Below are 24312 nucleotides of genomic sequence, written 5' to 3' on the forward strand. Positions count from 1 at the left end.
GGGGGGGAGGGGGCAGTTGATGTAATGATTCAAGAAATTCTGGGGTTGCACCTAAATTAGAAGCCAACATTACTCTTTACCTCAGCTCACTTTGTGGCAGACAGCTTCCATTTGAATGAGGTGGTATACTTCCCTTCCCAGCCCCTATACAGAAGAGTTTAAAATTGCCATGGCAACAAGCAACTTGTGCCCTTACACTTAGTAGGACGATAAAGTCCTGAAAATTTTAGATAAATAAAAGGATCATTGTATATTCGAAAAGCACTCGAAACAGAAGTCAATTGTCTTTGAAAGTTAAGAGAACTACACCCATTGCCTGCATTGAGAATTGCAGGTGAAAAGAAAGCTGTTTGGCTTTCATGAAAATTTCAAAAAAACACTTGCTAGTAATCAAAAGCACTTCAGGTTGAAACCCTGCCTTACTGAAGAAAAATTGGTCATTTCTAAACGATTTACAACCAGGTAGCGTAACCTTACTGCTAGGGTTACCCTAGCAGGAGGGTCAAAGATAGCCTGGGTTTACAAAATTTCCCAGGTAGGGTTACCCTACCACCCGGGACAACTTTGCGTGCTTGGTAACCGCCAGCATCGCATACATATTGGAAACCGCTAAAAAGTTGTCCCGGGTAGGCGAGTTATCCCTAGGACCCTATCGCCAGGGTAACCCTAGCTACACCATGCTGAAATTCCGTGCGGAAGTATGCGCGGGAGGTTTCCAAGGCAACGACGTACATCAGCTGTCAAACTAAAAACAACATGGCGACCTTTAGATACTTTTGTCGGTGAGTGATTTGTTATTTTATTAAGAGATTTATTGACAGTGCAAAGATGCCTTCGTGAGATGCGGCAACAGCCGGGAAATTTTAGCTTTTATCAATTAGAGTTGCCTTTCGAAGACGTGCAAGACTTATACGTAAACAGAAGACCTGGTGAGTAAAGACAGTGCACTTTAAAATAAAATTAAAGTCGCAAATCATTTGAGGATTTAGTTTCAGCCTTTTTTTTCTCACATTTATCTTTGACTGATTTTTAAACCAGATTCATCTTTGAAAAGCCAGAGTAGATGTGATTCGAGGAACACAAGTCGTTTAAATTCCTGTCCGGCGAGTCGACCATGCAGTCGACAGAGCCACAGCTGTGTCAGTTTGGAACAAGACACACATAACCAAATTTCACAGGTACTGTCCATTTGTTTAAAACAGCTTCATAAGAAGTGTCAAATAATGGGGAAATTACGTGGTGGAGCGATTGCAATTGCAGAACACAAGGAAACCTCGGAGAAAATTTATCTGATAGAACACCGATTTATTCAATCAATCAATCAATCCAATTTTGATCCGGGTTTATACCCGATTCATGGCGTCCTTTTTCTCCAAATCAACGCTGTTGCTCTCCTTCTCCACTTGCGTCTTCCAACGTCTTCTTTGGTCGTCCTCGCTTCCTCTTGCCCTTCACTTCAGAACATGTCCATCATCCCTCCTCAACACATGCCCGTACCATCTCACTCCATTTGCCTTTGCCATCTGACGTTAATGTATTGGTGAAATCGAACTTTCAACACCCCCCTGGGCAAACCCTCAGGCATCCCCCCAGGCATCTGACTTATTTGAAAATTATTGTTTAAAAAAAATTCTCCTCTCCCCGGGCCAAAAAGCCGTTCAAATGGGGTTTCGACAAAACACTGACCCCCGGTCAACTGACCCCCTTACTGACCCCCTACTGACCCCCTATAAAATCAATGGGAAAATGAATACTGCTTACTTAAGCCTCAACAACCCTTTTTAAACAGCATTGTTCAACAGTATTTAAGTCTAAGCACCCATTTTAAAAAGGTTAGCTTGCATGAAGTAATCGGCCATCACAACAATAATCGAAAACTAACCTTTTTAAAATGGGTGCTTAGACTTAAATACTGTTGAACAATGCTGTTTAAAAAGGGTTGTTGAGGCTTAAGTAAGCAGTATTCATTTTCCCATTGATTTTATAGTGGGTCAGTAGGGGGGTCAGTAAGGGGGTCAGTTGACCGGGGGTCAGTGTTTTGTCGAAACCCGTTCAAATGCCCCATAGGTTCATTTTTATTGGTGATTTCATTAATTACCCCTCCCCTAGGAAGACTCTGATTATCAAATTCCCTCCACCAGTGGACGGCAAAGGTGTCAAATCCTGAGGTATGCCTGGGGGGGTGTTGTAGCTTTGAATTGATACATTACTTTATGTTTTTCTCATGTTCATGTGATGAGCGGGCTAGTTGACGAAACCAAAATGGTTGCGCAAAAAAGAGAGTTCAGTTTCTCGAGGATTTAAGTTGTCCTCAGTTTCTTCGTGTAAGGACACTAAAAGGGTTATGATCAGGATGTTGTTCAAACAAGGACTAAGAACATGACCAAATTATTGGTCAAACATTTACAACAATCGTGATTAGGTTGCATTAGGTAGTTCCTTTCCATTAAAGGGCCTAGACTGCAAAACAGTTGTTTTCTTCCATTTTCAGAAGGCGCAAAGCACCGTAAGCGTGATCCTCGCGTGTGAAGCGCGCTACACTTGATCCAGACCTTTCGCTTGAATATTTACCGCATCGCTTTCATTCGCAAAAAGTACGAATGTTTTGCAGTCTTTAAAGGGCCTTACCCTGCTTGGCAGAGGTTTCCTTAAGTGATGATGAAAGAAAACCTCTACGCATATCTCCTCAATGTTCTGTCACGCATATGCATAATGATGTTAATGCGTTAATGCATGTCGTTTCCACTCTACCACCAGTGGGCTGAGTGAGTTGTTTAAGTTTATACTGGTTATAGGACAAGGTTTAACACAAAGGCGTGATGCCTTGGGCACACGCAAGTGATTTATCAATCAACCATGGACACAACCAACCTCTGTGGTAATGTGTTCAATAAAAAAGCCCCTTATGGCAATGTGTCTGTAATATGTCATAAAATGTTATCTGTTGTTCTTTTTTTAATCCCCAGTCCCTTAAATTTCTCGTGCTAGAAATATCTTTTAGGGCTTCCGTTTCTGTGTTGTTGCAGTTTGTTGATCACCATCTTGGATAATTAATCAGTTGTGCTTGAATGAATTCAAACAAGAGCAGAGTGTGAAGTGACCCTTTTTATAGTGTATTTTCGTGATTAATGGAGACATAGTTTTCAGCAAGTGATTAATTAACCCATTGACTCCTAGGGGTTCCCCATTGACAAGTAAAATCGTCTGGCGTTAGACAGAGTAAAATACTAAGTCTGGCCGGTTTAGGCCGGTTTGGACGTCAAAGGGTTAATTGATGGAGACATGAGTGAGTGATAATGGAGACATTGACGAGTAAAATCGTCTGGTGTTAGACAGAGTAAGATTACTAAGTCTGGCCAGGTTAGGCCGGTCTAGGCCAATTTGGACCTCAAAGGGTTAAACTGGTGAAGAGTTAAATTATTTGTCCAAAGTTCCGGACGACATCCTTCTCACTAGGGAGGGAAGTCAATAAAACCTCTACCAATCAGGGCACATCAACGTTGACCCTTTCTTTCTTTGGGTCCTTTTTAATTTAATCTGACTGCTTATCATCATCATTGAATTAATTTAACAATAATTGATAAATTATTAAATTCTTATTTGCCAAAGGCGAGGTGAATATCAGTGAGTAAAAACCGAGACAAAGTTGAGTTTATTATTCATGGATATTCACCAAGCCTGAGGAGAATAAATATTATTGTTTTAGTATAATTACATGAGTGATTCTTTGAAAAATATGCATTTTCATTAAACCAATATTATTAATTTCTTTGTCTGTCACCTCAACAAAATGGCTTGGAACCATTTTGAAAAAAACCAGCTTAGGTGATTATCGTGTTATAAGCACCTTGAGTGCAACCAATCAGCACAGAGAATTTTCAATAATCACCTAATTACACTAATGTGACATTATCCATGCTATCCAAAAGCACCTAGTTCAAGCAAGATCAATGGAACTGATTAATGTAAAGTTGTACCCTGACAGTAACCAAAGTCTGCAACTGAATGATGTGATAGCTACAATAGGACTACCGTGCATCTAAAAAGGGACAAACTTAGCAATGATCTCAATTTTAGGATGTAGAAAAAGTAATATCAGTGATATATTAGAAGTTATTAGTTAGTAATGGTAGTTACAATGCCCACATAAAGTGAAAGGCTTATTAAAAATTAATGAAAAATATGTTGTGATTCATTGCAGCACATCTTGGTGGGATCTGCATTAAGGAGGCCACATGCGACTGAATATTCGCCTCTAGATTATCAGAGCATGCCTGATGTTGGCAAAATTTCTCGACAACCTTATCGCCCTCAGTCAGCATGTACAGTTTACAGTTATGCAGGCTCTCCATTCTCAGCAAGGGAACAGCCTTCTAACCTGGGAAGACATACTAAGACAAGGTAATATGACAAGACTTCAGGCAAGCCAGGTTCTACCAGTCAGTATTAAATGTGACTGAATGACAGAACTGACACTCAAAATAGAGAGCAATCTGCTCAAAGTAAAAGCTTCAAATTTTCCAGTCATGAGAAATAATGTAAACACATTTTGAAATTTGAAGTAGTAAAGTATGAAGATTGGTAAGTAAATATCCTTTTGCTGGAAAAGCTAAATATTTACCAGTTGATGAAATGCTAATTAACACGCACTTTATTATTATTATTATTATTATTATTATTATTATTATTATTATTATTATTATTATTATTATTGTTTCTTGTCTAATGTCCTTCCTGCATATAGCCACCAATAAATTATTCCTTTTAATATTTTTTAATCTCTTTTTAACTTCAATTTGGCACCCATCTCCATTAGCCAATATTGTTATTGCTGTTTACCTTCAGTCTTAGTTTACAATTCAACTCATCCCAATTTTATTTTATTTTTTCTGCTAAAGTGGACATGACATGACTTGTCAACTTGAATCAATTATCACCAAATCAAATTGTAAGTTTCCTGCCCATAGTGATAAATGGGCCAAGTATTGAGAATGAAGAACTGATCCGACCTGCATCGTCACTGTGTAATTACTTTGGGTATTTCCTTCAATTGAGGGATTGTATGAGCGTGTGCATGGGTGCATGCAAGTGTGTAGGAATTAAGTAGTGACATGTGTTGTGTCTTGTTATATGCAGAATAGTAATGTAAAATAATTAATGCTTTTATACAAAAATCCAAAAACTATTTACCTAAAAAAAGACAGCTCGTCACTGGAACCGTTACAACTGCATGGTGGATGAATTTTCAAAAACTTATAATTTTGTGCCTTTTCTGTTAGCTTGTTGAGATCAAAGTCAGCATCGTCATTGTCTTCAACCACATCAACATCCTCCTCCAAATCAGCATCCTCTCTCAAGGTGTCAAACAACAAACGTCTTTGTGAAATACGTAAGTGTTTTTTTTTTTGCTAAATTAAGTATTTGTCAGTCCATAATTTGTTTGTTTTTGTTGGAATTTGCTGAGCCGAAAAGAAACATGAACTGTGAGCACCTGCAACTTTGTTCTTAACAGGTGATGACTATAGATTTTTTCAGAGCAGCCCAGTCCCCACACAGTGAGTTTCAAAAACATTATAATTTAATAAATAGAAATTATAATTTCCTGTAATGACAGTGCAATACATGTTTAACCCTTTCCGGTGTTACTTTGTTTAATTGAATTATGGTTAAAAGCATCTGTTTTGTGGAAAAACTATACCCCTTTATCCCCTTCAAGAACTCATTAATAATTCATGAGTCTTTTACCAAAGCATATCACCGATAAAAATAATGTCATGTGCATGCACTTGTAGCTTTGGAGGGTTGAAGTAATTGTTTAAAACACTCACAGCACATGTTTTATCAGGTCTATAAACACTCAGCTATTCCTCGTGTCTTTGAACCCAATAAAACACTGCTGCTCGTTTTTTGAATATTTCTTCAACGCTACGCTAAAAGTTCTGCACTAAGAGTGTAGAAAAAAGCCTTAACATGTTATCAAGTTAGGGTTAACTGTTTTTACTCATTGTCGATCTTGAATAGATTATTCAAAGCTTTTTCATGTTTCTGGAAATGGGGTATATTAAGCGACCATGATTCCGAGTCAATTTTAACTGCTAAGCCATTTGAATTCTTCATCATGTTATCAGCTCTTTTACAAAAAAATCAACTGTGGTATATTGTTTCCACCTTAGTATATACAAGGAGAATAGGTGTTTGACTGTGTTCAGTACAGTAACTGCTAGTGTTTATGTATTGGTTAATGCCAGTTTGCAGTAACATTGTACATGGTTGTGCAAAAGTGTTACTGCTAACTGGTATGCAATCTCGTGATAAGGTATTTTCTTTTGCCAGTCACAACAGACATTAAGTCAAAAAAGGCAATCAGAACATAGCAAATACTGACTTGGAGGTAGCCCTAAGTGTGGAAAACTCGCGCATGCAATTAAATCACAGAGATTTTAAGCCAGCCACTTACAGTAGCATGGTAATGATATTGAAAAACTTTGTATTCACTGATGTCATTCTTCCACAGGGTACCCCCTCATGGCGACTCTCTTCATGGATTTCTTACTGGAGCTCGATATAACAGGTTAAAAATAACATACAATATTTTGTAGCAATGTGTTCATTGTTAACAAGCATTTGATGTCAAATTTGACAACCACCAAAAACAAGAGCTGACAGTGTTTCAACAGCTGATAAACTACTGGCCCCAGTTGTTCAAACGATGGATAGCGTTATCCACCGGATAAATCACTATCCAGCAGATAAACACTGGCAAAACCAATTGAGTTATCCAGTGGATAGTGATTTATCCGGAGGATAGAGCAAGTTTCAATTGAGTGTCGTAAAACCAAAACCAAAGTAATTACTTTGGCCAATCAAAAAGGACGGAGACAATCCTGTAAAGCAATCAAAACTCTAAGTAACTACACGTAGCCGACACAAAGCGCGGGAAAATGTGTACGCGCGAGCCACAATTTGTTTTGGTTTCACTTCTGATTGGTTGAAAGAGTGGCGGGAGAACTTTGAACCAATCACTAGAGTGAAGTAAATGCAAAACCAATGCAATTCGCTAATTACTTTCGGCACTCAATTGAAAACCGCTCTAGCGCTGTCTGTCGTTTGAGCAACTGGGACCTGGATGGTACACGATTTAAGGGTTGTATGCGGTGCAGGGCTGGCGCAGTGGTGAGAGCACTCGCCTCTCGCCAATGTGGCCTGGGATTGATTCCCAGATTCGACACCATATGTGGGTTGAATTTGTTGGTTCTCTACTCTGCTCCAAAAGGCTTTTCTCCAGGTACTCCGGTTTTCCCCTCAGTTGATTTCAGCTCCAGCACTAGAAGACTAGTTCCTTTCAGGCTTTCCTTTGTTGTCGAACATTGCAATAAATTGCCGAGTGTAATATCGTTCAAGAAAATTCAAGCACCCGTTTCCAAAGAGGATAAGACAATTTCCAGGGGCACGCAACGAGAATGAAGTTCAAAACCACTTAAACATAGCATTGTTAAACGTATTTTAGTATTTAAACGGTAGATATAGGCATATTTTTATCCCCTAAAAATTTTTTATCTGTTCGGATTCCCTTGCTGAAAGTCTAGTGATCCGAAAATTATAGGGATTGAAACTTACCTTTTCGAAAAATTTCAGCCAGAAGAAAGGCTCCTCAAAATTCTAGGTGACCTTTTTAGGGTAAAAATCCGTTAAAAATGGGCAATTATACCATTTTTTAGATGTTCGAAAATCCTAGGAGAGGCAGGCAAGCAAGAAATTTTACAAAAAATGTACCGAAAATTCTAGATCTCAAATCATCTTCCGAACAGAGATTTTCCGAAAATTGACGTTGGGTGCCCAAAAATTTCTTCAGTAGACAAATAATAAAATTAGGTATGCCTCAACCTTTCTAGAGGCAACATGTACGCGAATTTGCGAACTGTTCATTTTCCACGGAATAAAAAAATAAAATTTCATAAGAAACAACTGCACGCAAAGAAGACGTGTGGTTTGTGGACACTTAATCGTCTAGGTAGCAGAAAACGTAACTTGAAAGGTAAAGGAGAAATAATCACTGCAGAAGAGTCGTAACATAAGTTATTCGTTTATTCAAGGGCAAGATATCTGGATTCGCGTGCATTGGCTAAGCTAGGAGTGTACATTCCCAAATCTGACCTCAACACGTTTTTCGTCAGAGATGACGTTGATGGTAGGTACAGTGGAGACTTTGTAATATGTCTGTTTGGTCATTTGTTAATTTACTTTGTTCTATTTATTTTATTCTGTTCTTAAGAATTATTACCCGTCTGAGAGCTATAGACGAGAACTGACAAACTCTGGAGTAAAAACAAAGCGTTCTATTCACACATCACACACGCAGGCGTGGTTGTCACAAGGTTGCCACTGGTTTGGTGGCTCAGTTGATTCAGCACTGGGCTGCCATGCTCGACTCCGGCGGACCAACACTCATGGTCTTAAAATTACTGAGGAGAAAGTATTGCCTTTGCAATGACATCTGCAAATGGTTAGACTCTCACGTCTTCTCGGATAAGGACGATAAACCCGTATGCTCTGTCTCACAACCTTCAATGTTCAGAACCCTGTGGGACGTAAAAGAACCCACACACTATTCGCAAACAGTAGGGCATGGAGTTCCCGGTGTTGTGGTCTGTCCCCTGTGGTATATCATGGTCGCACGAGAGCGTTTCAAGACGAGACGAGTTTTATGTTCAGAGTATGCGCATTAAAATATTGCTAGCCAGGTTTTTTGCAAGTGCGCATGCTCAAAACAAAATTGAACTCTCCTTGTATTCACAGGACTGTATCTGACGCAACACAAAGGACGGGCCATTTCACCCGTAACTTCATTCTGTACCATATGGACTCTGGTTCTTACAAGTAGTTCACGTTCATAAAAATGCGTTGCTTCACTTTGTTTGTCACTGTTAGTTGTGTTTTCGTTCCGTACTCTTTGCAATCAGTGTGACTGTGTGAGTCCATTTACGCCAAAGAGTTGATAATCGATTGACCTGGCCCTTGTCGTTTAAAGGCGGGATAACTGCGACTTTATCCGACAATTTTTATCTGCGGCAAGGTAAAGTCTCTGTTACGATCCTGGGAAGTCCCATCAGGCCGGCGCTTATCTCCAGTTTCCGTAGCATGAAGCTACGGATACCGCCGGCGAATTTAATGCCTGGGGGTAGCCCTGGATGGGATGCGAGTCCAACGCAGGGCTACCCCCAGCATTTAATTCGCCGGTACCCATTTATACACCTGGGTGGAGAGAGGCACCGTGAGAGTAAAGTGTCTTGCCCAAGAACACAACGCAATGTCCCCGGCCAGGACCCGAACCTGGACCACTCGATCCGGAGTCGAGCACACTGACCTTGAGGCCTCTGCGGTAAAGATTTCAGTATTTGCTCACGTAGCTGTGAATATGCACAGTGAACGAAAGATAGAAGTGATCCTAACACTTAACTGGACAATTTAAGCAATTGTCACTTGAGAATTTCAGGCGTCTTCAACTGGATGATGTGAAAAATTCAAGGCGAACTTACCATTCCTACTACTTCGCCTTTCACCATTCACCATCAATACTTGCAAGTCAGCGGTGTATTTGACTTAACTCTGTGTGTGGGTTTATTCTCTTTTTCATCTTTTTTGGTTATTTAGATTCAATCGCTCGCAGCATTTCCTCTGACACTCCTGACGACGGATCGCCTGTCGTAGAAGAACAAACCAACGACGACAGTGTTGAGAGTAAATTCTCTTCCAGAGCCACAAACACTGATCCACATTATCTAAGCATTGAGCGCTGGCATTCGGCTGAGTGGAGAACAGACAGAAAAGCATGCAAGGAACGAAGAGTTCAATCTGCGCCGCTGAGAGTAAAAGCCATTAAAGCATACTATCACGACTACAGCAAAACAGTGAAATAACGCCAACGTCACATCAGATCTTTACCCCGCAGAGCAAGGGTTATTTTACGCCGATGCCCCCATTTCGGTCCAAAACTAAAGCTACTTATCGAATTCACTTATTTCAAGTGATGTCATCATCATCATCATCATCACCGTGTCTACTCTCTTGGGTTTTTCTGTGCAACGGTGGCATTCACGGTTTGAGACATCATGGCACCTCTTATCTTCTGGGATTCCATCCTCTGCAAGTCCACGCCGATTGAAGATCTCTTATTAAAAGATGACGAACTGGGAGCTTCTCGTCACTTCTCGTATTTTCTCTTGGTCAAGTGTTTATTGTGCCTTTCACGGCGATTAAGAGTTTTGAGTCTGTGACTTAAATCTGGACAGATACGTTACTGCACTTTTATGGATGATCCTCTCCAGGCAATAGCCTTGTCTTCAAGAAGGACCAAACACAGAAAGAAGTCAAAGAACCAAACACGGGGCTGACATAAGCGCTGATTTTTGGTGCTTAATTAAACGGTATTGCCTTAGTGCTCCATTGTTCATGTTCCTTCTGCAAATCCGTTATCTGAGACCTTCCGCTAAAGACACAATTCCCTCAATGGTTGTTTTATATGCGTAACGAACAACCAAAGCAAAGGAAAACTTGAACTGCAATCAGGGCCCAATATATGTTTAAAGCTGCTCTCGATTTTCTGAAAAGAACGCGTATTTTGCGTGTTCTAATCGCAGTCTTTTTATCTCTTATCCACAGCTGGATAAAATGTTAACGTTATTCCCTTTACACCGTTACCTGCGATACTCGAATTTTTGTCCCAAAAAGAGCAACTTAAAAAAACTTTACGCCGTTTAACTCTATTTTCAGTTCTTGCCATTCAAATAAACCATTTGTTCTATGCACGTTGGTATTTAAAGTAAATAAAGCACGTGCAGCGCGTTTGTCATTAAAATGTTTGGTCGCCTTCATCGTTGTTTTCTCGAAGGGAGAGCGAGGATCATTGACTAAGACAGCGCAAATGGGTATGGTGGTTTTTTTCTTTTGATTTAATATCGTCATCTGGATTAGTCCGTGATTTTGTCCCCCACAACATCTGCCACACATATTCCCTCTTGATTCCTTCGAATTTCATCTTAATTATCCGATTACAAAATTGGCCCGATAAATACTTGATAAGAAATCTTGAAAAGCAACCACGAGATTTTAATTACAGCAAATTACATTCGAACGGAAAACAAGGTGTTCTCAACACCGTTTTGATATGTTAATAAACGAGGAGGTGCGAGCATTTGTCTTAGCTGAAGAAAGAACTTTCTGCTTCCCTTTCCGAGTAAAAACAAACCCGTTCACCTGAATGGAAAACATGGCCGCATGCGCAATTGTACAATAGCAGACAAGAAAGAGAATTTTAACCAAATCGTTCTACACAAAGCGTGCTGTGTGGGGAAACTTTGTCTGGGAATTTTTGAGTTTAAAATTAACTCTGAACAATATTTGGCAATTTGGGTATAGTTTAGGAGCCTCTTGGAATCTTAGCGTTGTAGTTTACTTCTAAATCTTTCCAAGTAAATGAAATGTTGCTCCGTCTTGATGTCAGTTTTAGTTGCAGCTTGAGATGTCAAGATTTTACAAGCCACGATCCACCACGAAAAAATTGGGCGGGTCTCTCGTCGATCGCAATCTTTCGGACAAATTTTTGCCAAAACCAAAAAGACAGCTCTTGTTTGCATTATTAACAACCCAAATTTGTTTACAAGAACTCCAGAGAGAGCTTTGAATTTGGAAAATCTATTGCCACAATGAAACGGTTGTCGGTGAATTGTAACGAAGGGGCGCAATTAATACTGACTCTGCAGGGCAAAGGGTATTGTGCACCAGTAGGTATTTTAATTGATTTATAGGAAAGCTGAACGTTTATGACCAAAAGAACGATTTGAATTAGAGTTACTGCGCATTGCGATTAGAATGACACAGAAATATATTACTTTTGTGAGAAAATCCATTTAAACATCTTTCCAAGCGGTTGCGTTGGTGAAAACGTATTATCAAAGGCGTGAACCACTTATCAAAGCTCTTGACAGCAGTGGAAAAACTTAATTAACGAGGAAATAATCTTCCCAGCGTGAAAGAGACAGTTTGATTTTTCCTGTACTGAAATAAAGGCACACAGTATTCTCATCTAGCCTGCGACAAATCGCAGCTTGACATTCTAAGTTTAATAATGTTTGAAATAATTTTTTCTAGCGTTTTGTGGTGCGCCGCGCGAGGTCATCAATGTACAAAAGCTGGCTCGCGGGGGGCAAAAGTTTAGCCTAATAAACTGTCACTAATAAGCCAAATAATAACGTTGATTAATCAGTGATGAGCTTTTAATTAACAATCCTTAAGAACTAATATCTTTGTTATTCCTGTGTGTTTTATTAACCATGTCATCCCCGCTGGTGCAGAATGCGGCATGCGTCCAACTCTGACCAAGTGTTAGATTGAATGCCTGCAAATTTTCGCATGTAAATCCTACACAATCAATTACTTTTCAGCGATAATGCGGCAATTAACTCTGTAAGTAGGCATAATTAGACTTTATGGAAGGCTTAGCCGCTTTTGTATCGAGTTTTGAGGACGGAAAGCTGGAAGTTTGTCCATTAAGACCAGACACTTTCAGTGCCGCAGATAAAAGCCGAAAAGACTACATGCCTTCAACTACATCAACTTCGAATTTGCTACCATTTAGCATCGACGAGATCTTAAGGGACAGACAAGGGATAATTGATCACGGCAGCGAGCCACAGCCAAGCAACATTGTTCATGTTGTCAGTGGAAGCAAGCATGACTTTCCGCATTTCGAAGGTAAGACAGGCGTTGACTTTAAGAACAATGACTTTCTATGATTGAGTTCTAGTTTGAAGATAGCCTCAACAGCCTCAAGGAAAGTGCTGTCTAGTTTATGCTTGTAATACAATTTTTCGGGGGTTAGGCTGAATCCCAAACGAGTCTAGCAGAGAGATTAATAATATCTTTGAAACTTGCTTGCAAAATCATGTCAATTACACAGAACTTCCGAAACGTTAATTTTAACGAATTTATTTCCCCTTATTACTTTTATTTTAAGTAATGAATTTATTGCCGGTTGTTTACAGAATGGTTTTCAGCTTTATTACCTAACGGTTTGTGTTTTCTAAATGATGATAATTTTTTGTTTTAAACAGAGTTCTCTCGTTGTGTTTTGCGTTTTGTTATAGGATCAGCCGGGCCGTTCTGATATGCTACGTTTCCCTTGCACGAGGAAACTCAATAGTGCCGTATTGCTAAATTGAAAAACAAAAACTAAAATTTGTCTACAAGATGAAGAACTTATTCGGAAAGCTCTTGCGGAATCAACAGATTAAATCAGTTATATCTGTTGATTTTCTTTGATTGTTATTTCATGGAGGAATGTAGGAAAAAGGTGATCTATAAAATATGTACTGAAGTTTACCAGATTCTGTCGGTCTTGCAAAACCAGTAAGGTTAAGTTTAGCATCAATGGTTTGGTTATAGTCGGACTATATCAAAATATATAAGTAGAGCGAAGATCACAAATGAGTCGTTTTCGCAATCAATCCAATTAAGGATGAGGCATTAAAAGATGTCTCAAAGAGTTTGATGTAAAGCAGTCATGGGACGAAAACGAATCGTGACTTTTCGCGAACCACAAACCAACTACATCTACCATTTAAACCGTGACGCCTCCGGCGAAAAAAAAAGGGCCACTCTAGAATAACGATTTCTGTAGATACATAATGTCCTAGCGAAGTAACATTAATTTAACAAGAAACTACAGCCTAGGAACCTTTCAGAAGCGTTTTAGTAGGAGCAAAAAATATTGCTACCTTTTAAGACCTTTAGAGTTTCTCGGATACGCAGGGAATAAAGGCGTTGAATTTCCTGATTCTATATTTAACTTTGATAGAAATCTGTTTTTCTTTTCTTAACCTTGGCCTCGTGTACGATAAGGTTTTTTAGTTTTCAACCAAAACCAGCAACAAAGCCGGTTTTACCTTGGCCTTGAAAACCTGAAACTTAACTTCGTCTGCGAAAACAAATTCAGCAACTCGTCTAATTACATCATTACTACATTGACTGAGAGGTAATTGGCGTAATGAAGGTCATCATCATCTTGTCCTTTTCCCACTGAGGGAAATAGGGCCTTGCGTTCTCTCTCTGCAAGCTTCTCGGTCTTTCGCACAACTACCGGCTTCTGCAACCTTTGAACCCAAGTTCACCTCGTCCTCTCTCTACCGTTCTTCGCCATGTCTCCTTCGTTTTCCTTCTGGGGTCCATGTTAAGGCTATCCTCGTGTTCTCATTCGCACTTTTCCTCAGCACATGCCCATTCAGTTTCCAGCGTCTACGTTTTATCTGCTGAGTGATCTCTTCCATATTCGTCTTGACTGAATCTTATCTCTTCATTTGTCACTTTCATAGGCCAGTAAATCTTCAAGGTAGGAAGAAGTTTAATAGCTCCCACAGGCCTTAACTGAACAAGATAAGGTTCCGACCGCAAGCGAATTTCATGTAAAGCCTCAGTATGCGGAATACTACATCAAAAGCATATTGTAGGCATGCGCTACCTTTCTGGAAGGCATTTGGTAAAACTCACTGAATCCGCTTGTTTTAGAAAAAAGAAATGATATGATCCAAACCGTATTTTTCAGATAAGAAGCAAAAATAATTGCGCGTTTCGTAACTTTCAAAGTTTACCTTTGAAACATACCGATGGGATCAAACCACATCATCTGAAAAAGTGGGCCGCATGCAGAGGGCCGAAGACCCAACTGATTTTTGACGTTCTAAATCAGTTTCCTCTGCAAATTCAGAAGGAGTACGTTTTAACTCTTGAAATTTTGCTTTTTTCCCGCTTTTTCCTATATATCTTAGTTGAAAACATGTTGTAGGACCAGTATTTTCTTTAAAATGTGCACTGATGGTTGTTTTCGAATTTAATTTTTGGGATCAAAATGTTTTAAGCGCTTTCAATTTAAACTGGCTGAAAGACACTGACGCCGGACCAAACGGAAATTGCTAAGGCGCGTACTCGATCAAAGAACCTGTGTCACGGCAATGCAGTTCATTTTGTGTGTTTTTACGGATTACTCGCTCTTATTCGCTATGCATTTTAACGTTAACCCAGAAATTACTTTTAAACGACACAAATCAAGGCTGGCTGACAAAAAAATGCCTGTCGAGCACACGAAAAAAACAGAGATAAACCTTGAAAAACTGTTAGACCGAAGAGTTTTCAAACACCCAATTGCAATCCATTTTAATCTCCTCCAGTTTTGCCCATTCCTTCCTCCTTTTGTATTTGCTGTTGTCATTTATTCAACCTTCCTTAATGTTGTGTTTTAGGTTAGTGCTTTAAACATGTACTGTAAAGCGCCATCGCATGGACATCGCTGGAAATGGCGCTACATAAATACTGTATTATTATTATTATTATTATTATTATTATTATTATTATTATTATTATTATTATTATTATTATTTAGACGCACTTTACTCGAGACATTTAATTCGTCTGACGTTTAATGCGTCCACCTTATTTCCCGCTTTTATACTAGTCGTCTAAGACGTCTAAGACGTTCTCAAGTATAAATACGGCCAATGTTTCAAGTACAGACTGTAGTTATAGTTAGGTTTCGCTAGACTTAGCTGCCAGTCAGTTCCTAGTCACTGGATTTTGCTAAACTTCGTGAAACAGTTCCTTTAAGGTAGTAGCTGAAATTCTAAATCATTTCCGGCCGGCCTTGTTCCTTTACAGATGAACCGCTCTCTAAGCGTGTTCAACGCTGCAAGCCTCCGCGAAACAGGAAGAATTTTACAAGAGAACAGTTGAAAGAGCTTGAACAATTATTTGATCAAACCCACTACCCCGATACTTCAAAGAGGGAGGCATTGGCCAAGAGAATGGGCCTATCAGAAGCAAGAGTTCAGGTATAATAATTATTTCAGTTTATTGACGAAAACTGTTACGCAGTCTTTATAGTGAGTTCAGTTTTGCGAAAGCTGGTGTTGTGAGGTCGCAATATAATGGCTCTAATGTGAAACTGTACTTGTGCAGGAATCAATATTGCCATCTTCTGTGTTTGTAAAAGTGGTAAGAAAGAGAGATTTATCCAACCCGAGCACGACGACATTGAAAACACTGAGGCACTTCGTATTAACGAGGAGTCACCAATAATAGCCGATAAGAAAGAGAATTAAGACGTCTTTCGTTTCGTTAGAGCGACTTCCGAATGACCTTGAAAAAGTGTTCGCAATTTGTTTCATGGACCAATGTTTGGCTTCTTCTTATTCCCGCCAAGGAAACTCGTAATATGGGCAGCAAACAGTTCGATTGCCCAATCACATTACTGCATTTCAAATGACGTCAAAGCGAAATTTTCCAGAGATTTCCATAGGGAGATGACGTTGTTGGCATCCTCGTTCGCTAAGCCAATGAAACTTCGCGCTCGTTTGTTTTTGTTCGATAAGCCAATTAAATCATGTTTTGCATTTTTGTTTGCGTTCTGTTTTTACGTTAACGTTACGTTATATTTCAAGGTCATATGACAGCGGCGGGTCTGAAACATAGGTCACTCTTTGGAGGGCATTGTTTTACGTTTCTGAAAGTAATCCAAAAACCCTCAATTTGGCTAACCCTAGGCCTAAAAACCAACCTTAGGCCTAGGGTTAGCCAAATTGAGGGTTAGGGTTACTTTCCAAAAGGTAAAACAATGACCTGCTACGAGTGACCTGTGGAATGTGACCTGTGTTTTAGACCCGCAGATATGAAAGTCGCTCTATCTTTTAGTGAGATGCATATGAATAATGGTTGCATGACATAAAAATGAAAAGCGATAGTCCTTTTAGACGTTGTATCGGCTCTTCCTCAAAATATTTATTGTCTCAATTTGTAATTTCGCCGATCAGATCAAGGCAGTTTGATCCAAAGTACACCGACCAGAGTATTGTCCACGGTTGTGTGCAATATCACACAGTTTATTGCAATTCGTAATTTTAAACAGACGTAGAAGTGTAAGAATAAAACACAGGGAAAAGGTAAAACTTATGGGCTGGAACAGGAGTCCAAAACTGATTAGCGTGCAGCTCCAATGCGAGGTCGAGGTAACGGTATTTTCACAAATCAAGCTATTTTTAGACGAGTTCTTAAATAAGATTTGGCTTGCACGAGTGAACATTCTCAACCTCATGAGAAATAATTTTCAGGCAAGACTAGGTGTGATTAACTGGAAAGGTCTGGTTTCGCGGGAAAATCAGTCTAAAAATAATTCGGTCTGTAAAAACGCCCTTCCACAAATACAATAAAGTTGTCCTTCCTAGTTATGGGCTCTTAGTGGGAACAAGAACTTGAGGAGGGGAATAATTTGATTGGCCTACGCTACAAACAGTTGTAACATCCGCGAGACTCCGACTCTCAGCAAGAACAGCCATTGTGTTTTCTTTAATCTTAACGGCTTGTTGTCAGTTCATGTTATCCAATGCATGTATAAGGTCCACTTGTTAGCTAATCGTACTGCATCTTTTCTGTGAAGCTGCCACTTATTAGGTTCCTAAATCACCCACCTGGTACGTTAGTTACGCCATTTTGATAAGGCCCAGCAAGGCCGAAACAGATGTCCATGGCTGCTAATTGACCGGGTGAAATGGTTGTGCGCATGCATGATCTGTTGGCCACACCGGATTGGTGTTAGCGTGTGACCTTGCCTTTTTTGTCTTATCTTTTCTGTGACGTTTCCTTACTTAGTGAAAGTTGTACCATTAGGCAATTTTAATATAACAATAACGATAAGGATAAAGGTAGCGATAACGAATAACGATAAAGGATAATGACTGAGATTAAGGGCGCGTTCGATTGACCCTATTCCGGAATAAGAATCCGTGGAGTGATGATTTAAAACGGCATGTTTGGCGTTTTGAAGCAACAAGGATAAAAAAATATATGTTTAAAATAGCATTTTAGCAGGTGTTTGACAATTTTGATGCAAATCTCCTTAAAAACGAAAGATTTCTAACTTCTATTCCACGTATTCCTATTCCGGAATACGGTCAATCGAACGCACCCTAAGATTAAGATTGAGACAGCCCCATCAAAAAGGTACTACGAATTTATGGCATGGGACAGAGAGTCGGGCGCATGAGCGCCGATTTGATTTCTTATTCCACGATGAACTTTTGAAAATCATCTTCAGTGAGTAAATACATTTCCATCGCCCAAATGAAACTTACAAAAGCCCATAATCACGGCAATGAGGAGCAAATTAAAACGGTATATTGTGCATGTACAGGCTGGTGACGTCCTTAAAGGGAAAACAAGCGGCTTCGACTCGATGACGCCTTGTTTCGGAGAAAAGCTTGGGCAACTAAAAATGTAGAAAAGATGGGAAAACGAACGTAGGAGAACGTAGGCCCAAACATGGGACGTATAATTACTGCGCCTTTCAATAACATGCGGACTCCTAAATTCAAAGGTCAACAGACAAATGCGGTTTTTCGCTACCGTCAATCAAATGTTCGGCAGCTCCTCCAAGCTTCCGACTATTGTCGAGCGTACAGTAATCAAATCAAATCGTTGAGCACACTCAGACAATACAGTCGGAAGCTGGGAGGAGCCGCCGAGCATTTGATTGACGGTAGCGAAAAACGCATTTGTCGATTGACCTTTGAATTTTAGAGTCCGCATGTTATTGAAAAGGGCCATAAGCTTAGTTTATGTTTCTTTGTTTGCAGATCTGGTTTCAAAATCGACGCGCCAAATGCCGGCGCCAAGATGGACCAACTCAACGAGGCTTCGTCATACCTGCGTCACAGACTTACAAACCTCCAACTCACGTGACTCATCTGCAGCAAGATTTGTTACCACCGTTTTTCCATGGTTCTTTTGGGTTGCGCTGCATTGAGCACCTCTGCATGTGCAACCGCGTTAGTGTCCTAGGCAACGCAAGTCACGTGGACTATGATCGCCACTTTCATCAGCAAACAAGTATTGAGGACTTGAGACGAAAAGCTCGTTATCACAACTGGAGCGGACAAAATTGAATATTAATTTCCAAATTGAAGATTGATTAATATCGTGCAATTAGATTAGTTTTTTACGTGGTAATGTAACTTATAAACATGAAAAGCGGGATTAACTACCCTGGAAGAAATGTTTCAAAAGAACGAAGGGGATCCCCCGAAGAAATTTTAATTTATAAAAATTAATTAATTATTGACCAATCTATGTGTGGCTTGAACGTTTTTGATGTCTAAAAAGTTTTAGATTTTCCGTGTTTCAGTGCACGAAAATAGTGGTGTGCTAAGGCCAGCCAGAGCCAAGTTTTGTTGTAGGCTTGACTAAAAAAGGAATTGTCAAATTTCAGCTAATTAAGAAATTTACTTACAAACAATTTACCGGTACGTTAAAAGGGATTTAACATGTTGCAGTCACAGCCTATGGTTGTGACAACCTTGTGAGTAAAAACATGGCTTTTTGATCGAAAGGAACGGGCTTTCTGTTCAAATTTTTCGTGAGTGTTTGATATTCGTCAAGTATTGTCGGTGCCATGTTGATACTTACTGACCAATCCGAGTTGAACTATACAAAAATTTGGTTTTATCAACGGAGTTGATAATGTAAATTGGCCACCGTACAGAGATTCTAAAAGCTGACATTTCGAGCGTTAGCCCTTCGTCAGAGCGATTCGCTCGGACGAAGGGCTAACGCTCGAAACATGGTCAGCTTGGGGGGGGGGGGGGAGTGTACGCATCCCCTGCACCCTCCCCCTAGATCCATCCCTGTAACAAACACAGTATACATTTAACAGTATATATTTAACTCTTACAATGATGCTACAATGACGACAGACTACAAAAATGTAAACTCTTCACAACATTATAATGCAGCACAAATTCCCTTTCTAGTCTTACCAAAGCCTGACTAATTATGAAAATTGCTATCCAGTCTAACTGTCAATCAGAACATGGCTGAGTCATTTTACGGTTCTGAACTTATCAACTCAGTTTATCTAGTTATGAGTGGATGACCTTGTTATGATACAGATCTCCGAATTTGTAGCTAGCAATTTGTTATTTAGTGATTAGAGCGGTTTCAATTGAGTGTCGTAAACTGAAAGAAATAACACTATTTAATACTTCGACCAATAACAGCAAGTGCAAACGGCGCAATGAACCAATCCGAATTCGCAGCAATTCCCAGTGTGACTTGCTCAAAGCGCGGGAAAAATCGTGCGCGCAAGTCTCGATTGGTTTTGGTTTTCCTTCTCATTGGTTGATATTGCAATCGTTACTTTTGACAGTCATTTGAAACCTGCTCTATTGTGTAATTTCATGAAACCAATTTGATTTGCTGCTACAAAAATGTTGTGTGAGTAATGTGTGACCATGTTGCCTTATTATTATTCCATGTGCTTGCAACTACTATTACGTAAATCATGATATTCTGATGTCAACTACTTTGAATTTACTGCAGAAAAGGAGTTAGATTTGGATCAAAACTAGGTCACATCTAGCTTGTCCTGGTAAAGCAAAACAATTAACAGGAACAATAATTTAAACATATAGAAACAATAGAAAAAAGCTTCTGCAATACCAAATAGATCATATTCATAAATGGCGGTCAAGAAAATATTCTTTAGTCTGTGTAATCATCCTCGCTAGCCTCACTTTGGAGCAAACATTCTTTTGAATTTTGTTTGTGCTAACAAGGCTTAGTGAGGATGATTAGCACAAAGACAAAAGAATAATTTATTGTCTGTCATTTATGAATATGATCTATAAGAGGCAGTATACGAGAGCTGTGTCACCACTCAACTGTAAAATGGTCCCTAAGCTAACATTAGAAAATGCTAAGGAATCATTGTCTGTTTTCACTAATATGTGGCCATGGCATCTTTAAGTGGTTCACGGTCCCTTTTGAGGTACAGCTAAATATCTCCAGGAACTTGCTGACGGTTTCACTCTGCGCATGTGTCCCCCTTTTTGATTGTTGCCTTGCTGCCTCTGCCTTTGTTTCAAAATCTTTTTTGCACTGATGGCAGAGGTAGGGCTGTAATCCTCTGTGTTTCCTATGATGTTTACAGCCGTAGCTTTCCCTTGGCTTGAAGGCCTTGCTTGCCTTAGTGGTCCTCACAGTCACTTGGTTTTGCTGTTGACCCTCACCTGTATGTTTTCTCATGTGTTTTTTAAGTTTTGAATGAAACTTAAATGTTTTGCGACAAGTGCAGCACTTGAACCACATTGCTTTATTATGTTTCTTTATCTTCTTGGACTTTTTCATTGGGGATTCCCTTGTTTTTCTTGTTTGCATGTTTCTGGAGTGAAAAGTGACAGAAAAAACTCTTGAAGTGACAATGACAAAAAGAAAAGCTTAAAGTCGACTCTAAAATCTATTAAGGCAAGGAAAGGAAAAAGGAATTTTATTTAAGTGTCTAGTCTTCTAAACTGGTCTTCTACACTGGAGCACAAAGGGACACTGTAAACTGAAATCAACAAATCAATGCATATCAGATGAAATGTTAGTTTTTTGAGGAGAGGGAAAAACTCTAAGAGCAGACTCAACCCACATGATGCGCAAAGCTTGAGAATCGAACCTGGGTCACGTTGGTGGCAGGTGACTGCTCTCTTCACTATGCTAGCCCTGTACCGGTCTCCCTCCGAGGAATCAATGGGTGAAAGGGGACATAACTTGTTATTCCATTGACTCCTAAACTGCCCTTCACTGACGAGTAAAATCGTCTGGCATTAGACAGAGTAAAATCTTTAAGTCTCAATCCTAGGATTCAGTGGGTTAAAAGGACATTTAAAACATTGGGAAAGACCAAAAGAAAGAAGGAGACATGAGTAAGGATGCTGGATTGTTGGCATAAATCTCTGTCTTCGTCTTCGTCTTCGTCTTCTTCTTCTTCTTCTTGGGTATTACTATCACTTTCGGGGCTCTGTGAATTCTTTTAACATAACCTTCCCACCTTCTCCTTCTCTCCTAAAAATAGTGCCTAATTAGGCCTAAGGTTAGCATTTATGAATGTTTAGGATACTTTCTGTATTGGTAAAACAGTGACCTGTGACCTGTGTTTTGTACCTGCCGATTTTAAACCATTTTAAACCATTTTTTTAAACCTGCATGTTTAATATTTTATTGCAATGTTTTGTTGTGAATTTATATACAAAATCTCTTCTTATTAAGATGGTAACTGTACTATCATTTTTTGTTAACTTTACCATGGAATTTCTATTTGGACAAAGAAAAATGGAACTCAGTTTTGATATTTTGAAAAGTGTATCATAGGGCTGGGTCTTGCTACGTCATAATTTTTTTGAGAAATAATTTCTTTTAAAATCCATGCTACAGATTTTGTTAGAATGTTGTCACACTATTGCATTACAAAATTTGTGAAAAACATAGTTAACTCTCTGAATTTGTAGGCATGATCACATTATTTACCAAATATGGTTGTGAGTCAAACAAGAAACACACTTGGCCCAAAAGGATAACTGTAGAGTTAAAGGAATTCGAGAAATTACTATTTGAAGGGGTCCATAGCAATGGTTTGGTAGTTAAGAGCTACTCCCTCGCGCCCCGTTAATACTATGATGAAATTTGTAAGGGAGGAAGAACTTTTCACGGGAGACAAGATGTTCGCCATCAGCGCGAGACGAGCGTGATGCACTTTGCGCCCACGCCCATCTCTTGTTCATGACAATTCAAGATATGCTAAAAGCCAACGAACAAAGAATTCATTACGTGACATACGAGTAAAAAAATGAAAGTTTGGAGGAAATCTCGATCCTGCAAATCAAATCTCGAAATCATAGTCTTTGCTGCCGTGGCCAAATTTCATACAAATATATCTTAAAATCGGATGGCTTTTTGATTGTATGTATAACCTTCTGATTCTCATTGTGAAGGTAGGTAAGTAGTTCAGTTGCTTTCATACCTGACAAGCTGTAGCTTGATCCGCGTAAAATAAAGCCAAATTAACCTCCCAGATCTTGGAACGCAGCAGGGTGATGGAAACACCACACTCCTCTCGTCCAGGTATTCTGATAAGACCCAGGAAACGCCCTTCTGTCAACATGGACACAGGGGCTCACTGGGTAGTTGCATGATACGAGTTGAATGGATCATAGTTAGTAGAATGGATCAATAAGTTGGGCCACCGTAAATTACAATTCAAAGCAAAATCTCACGAACAGATGGGAGAATTTTATTGGTGGGGATATTTAATTGCTGTAGTCTTTTCGACGGAAAGTCTCATCACCCTCCCCTCTCCTTAAACATACAATAATTAATGTAAATATTATGCAAATATATTCAAATCTTCGTGCACATGGCGGCGTTGAGTGTACGAAGAACAGAAGTTTCCGTTTTTTAATCGCTGTTTGTTGGGTTTCATAGCGGATAGTTGTCATTTGAGAAACTCGCTGAAACCGCAAGGATTTGCAGTACCAAAATGTCACGCTTTTGTGCTCAGAAAGCTTGGTTTGCTTTATGGATTTGAACCCATTCATGGTCTCCGCCATTTTGTATTGCAACGTTCAGGTAGGCTCAGAATATTATTTTGTTGTCTAGCTTCCTAAGACTTTTAAAACAAACTAATGATTGTCGAACCAAGGGGAGTAGATAGCTACATGTCGTTTGAATTAATAATTATTGCCTTGTGCTTCTCACTTACTAAATTATGAATGCACTGGTTTTGCAAACTGGTTTACTTTTATGATCATGATGGTTTTTACGTAGTCGACAGCCACATAATTTCCACTTATATTATTCTTGGGAGGCGTTAGTTGGGTGAGGGTTAGGAATCGAGTTGAGAGAGAGAAATTATTGAAGTTTACCCGAACTCAAGCATTAATTTTTCTTTTGGTAAGATAAATCTATCACCCACCCAATGATTTTTGCACCATTTTAATGGCTACTTAAGTCACATGGAAAATTTCATAAAACAATTCATCCATGAGTGCACGTTGGTATAGGACGTTTTCAACCAACCTCTAGAGACACCAATAATGATAGAGAAATGTATGACTTGTGGTGGATGAACAAAAAGAAGCTAATGAGAGATCTTTTGTTTTCATCCACCAACATGGCAGCGATGAAGTTATGTCAAAACCTCCTACGAGATGGCAAATAGCCAAGTTGGCTATAACCGGCCTCATATCCAATAAGTGCGAATGGAATAAATTATCATTGTTTTATTTAATTTTGTTTAAAATCTGAGCACTTGGACACTTAAAAATTAAAGCAAATAATGCACTAGTCATTTGTTTCCCCCACCCCCCGACCCCCGGGGATAGTGGGGACATATGGGGAAATTACTAGGACAATTACGCGAGATTACGCCATAATTACGCCTCTAGGGGGTAGGGAAAT

General features: G+C 39.4%; 2 protein-coding genes and 2 long non-coding RNA genes across 4 annotated transcripts in view; 3 read left to right on the top strand and 1 right to left on the bottom strand.

Moving 5' to 3' along the window:
- The first annotated feature begins 725 nt into the window (after positions 1-725).
- LOC138029022 (uncharacterized) lies at positions 726-10871 on the top strand. Its single transcript, XM_068876692.1, has 8 exons — positions 726-929; positions 1039-1178; positions 4202-4401; positions 5280-5389; positions 5513-5555; positions 6515-6571; positions 8094-8188; positions 9652-10871. The coding sequence occupies exons 1-8, from the start codon at positions 842-844 to the stop codon at positions 9915-9917; spliced, it is 999 nt and encodes a 332-aa protein (XP_068732793.1). The 5' UTR covers positions 726-841; the 3' UTR covers positions 9918-10871.
- A 1485-nt stretch (positions 10872-12356) lies between these two features.
- LOC138028618 (intestine-specific homeobox-like) lies at positions 12357-19599 on the top strand. The gene is made up of 3 exons (XM_068876216.1): positions 12357-12750; positions 15703-15875; positions 18672-19599. The coding sequence occupies exons 1-3, from the start codon at positions 12486-12488 to the stop codon at positions 18978-18980; spliced, it is 747 nt and encodes a 248-aa protein (XP_068732317.1). The 5' UTR covers positions 12357-12485; the 3' UTR covers positions 18981-19599.
- Positions 19600-19735: 136 nt separating this feature from the next.
- On the bottom strand, positions 19736-22957 carry LOC138028619 (uncharacterized). Its single transcript, XR_011127697.1, has 2 exons — positions 22877-22957; positions 19736-21253 (listed from the first exon to the last, which is right to left on the bottom strand). It is a non-coding gene; the product is annotated as an uncharacterized lncRNA (long non-coding RNA).
- Positions 22958-23262: 305 nt separating this feature from the next.
- The window catches only part of LOC138030208 (uncharacterized), a 21553-nt gene continuing 20503 nt past the window's right edge, over positions 23263-24312 (top strand). The window contains exon 1 of the long non-coding RNA XR_011128049.1: positions 23263-23481. This is a non-coding gene — a long non-coding RNA (uncharacterized lncRNA). The remainder of the gene's footprint in view (positions 23482-24312) is intronic.

The sequence above is a fragment of the Montipora capricornis genome, chromosome 13 (assembly GCF_036669925.1).
Source record: "Montipora capricornis isolate CH-2021 chromosome 13, ASM3666992v2, whole genome shotgun sequence".
Classification (NCBI taxonomy): domain Eukaryota; kingdom Metazoa; phylum Cnidaria; class Anthozoa; order Scleractinia; family Acroporidae; genus Montipora; species Montipora capricornis.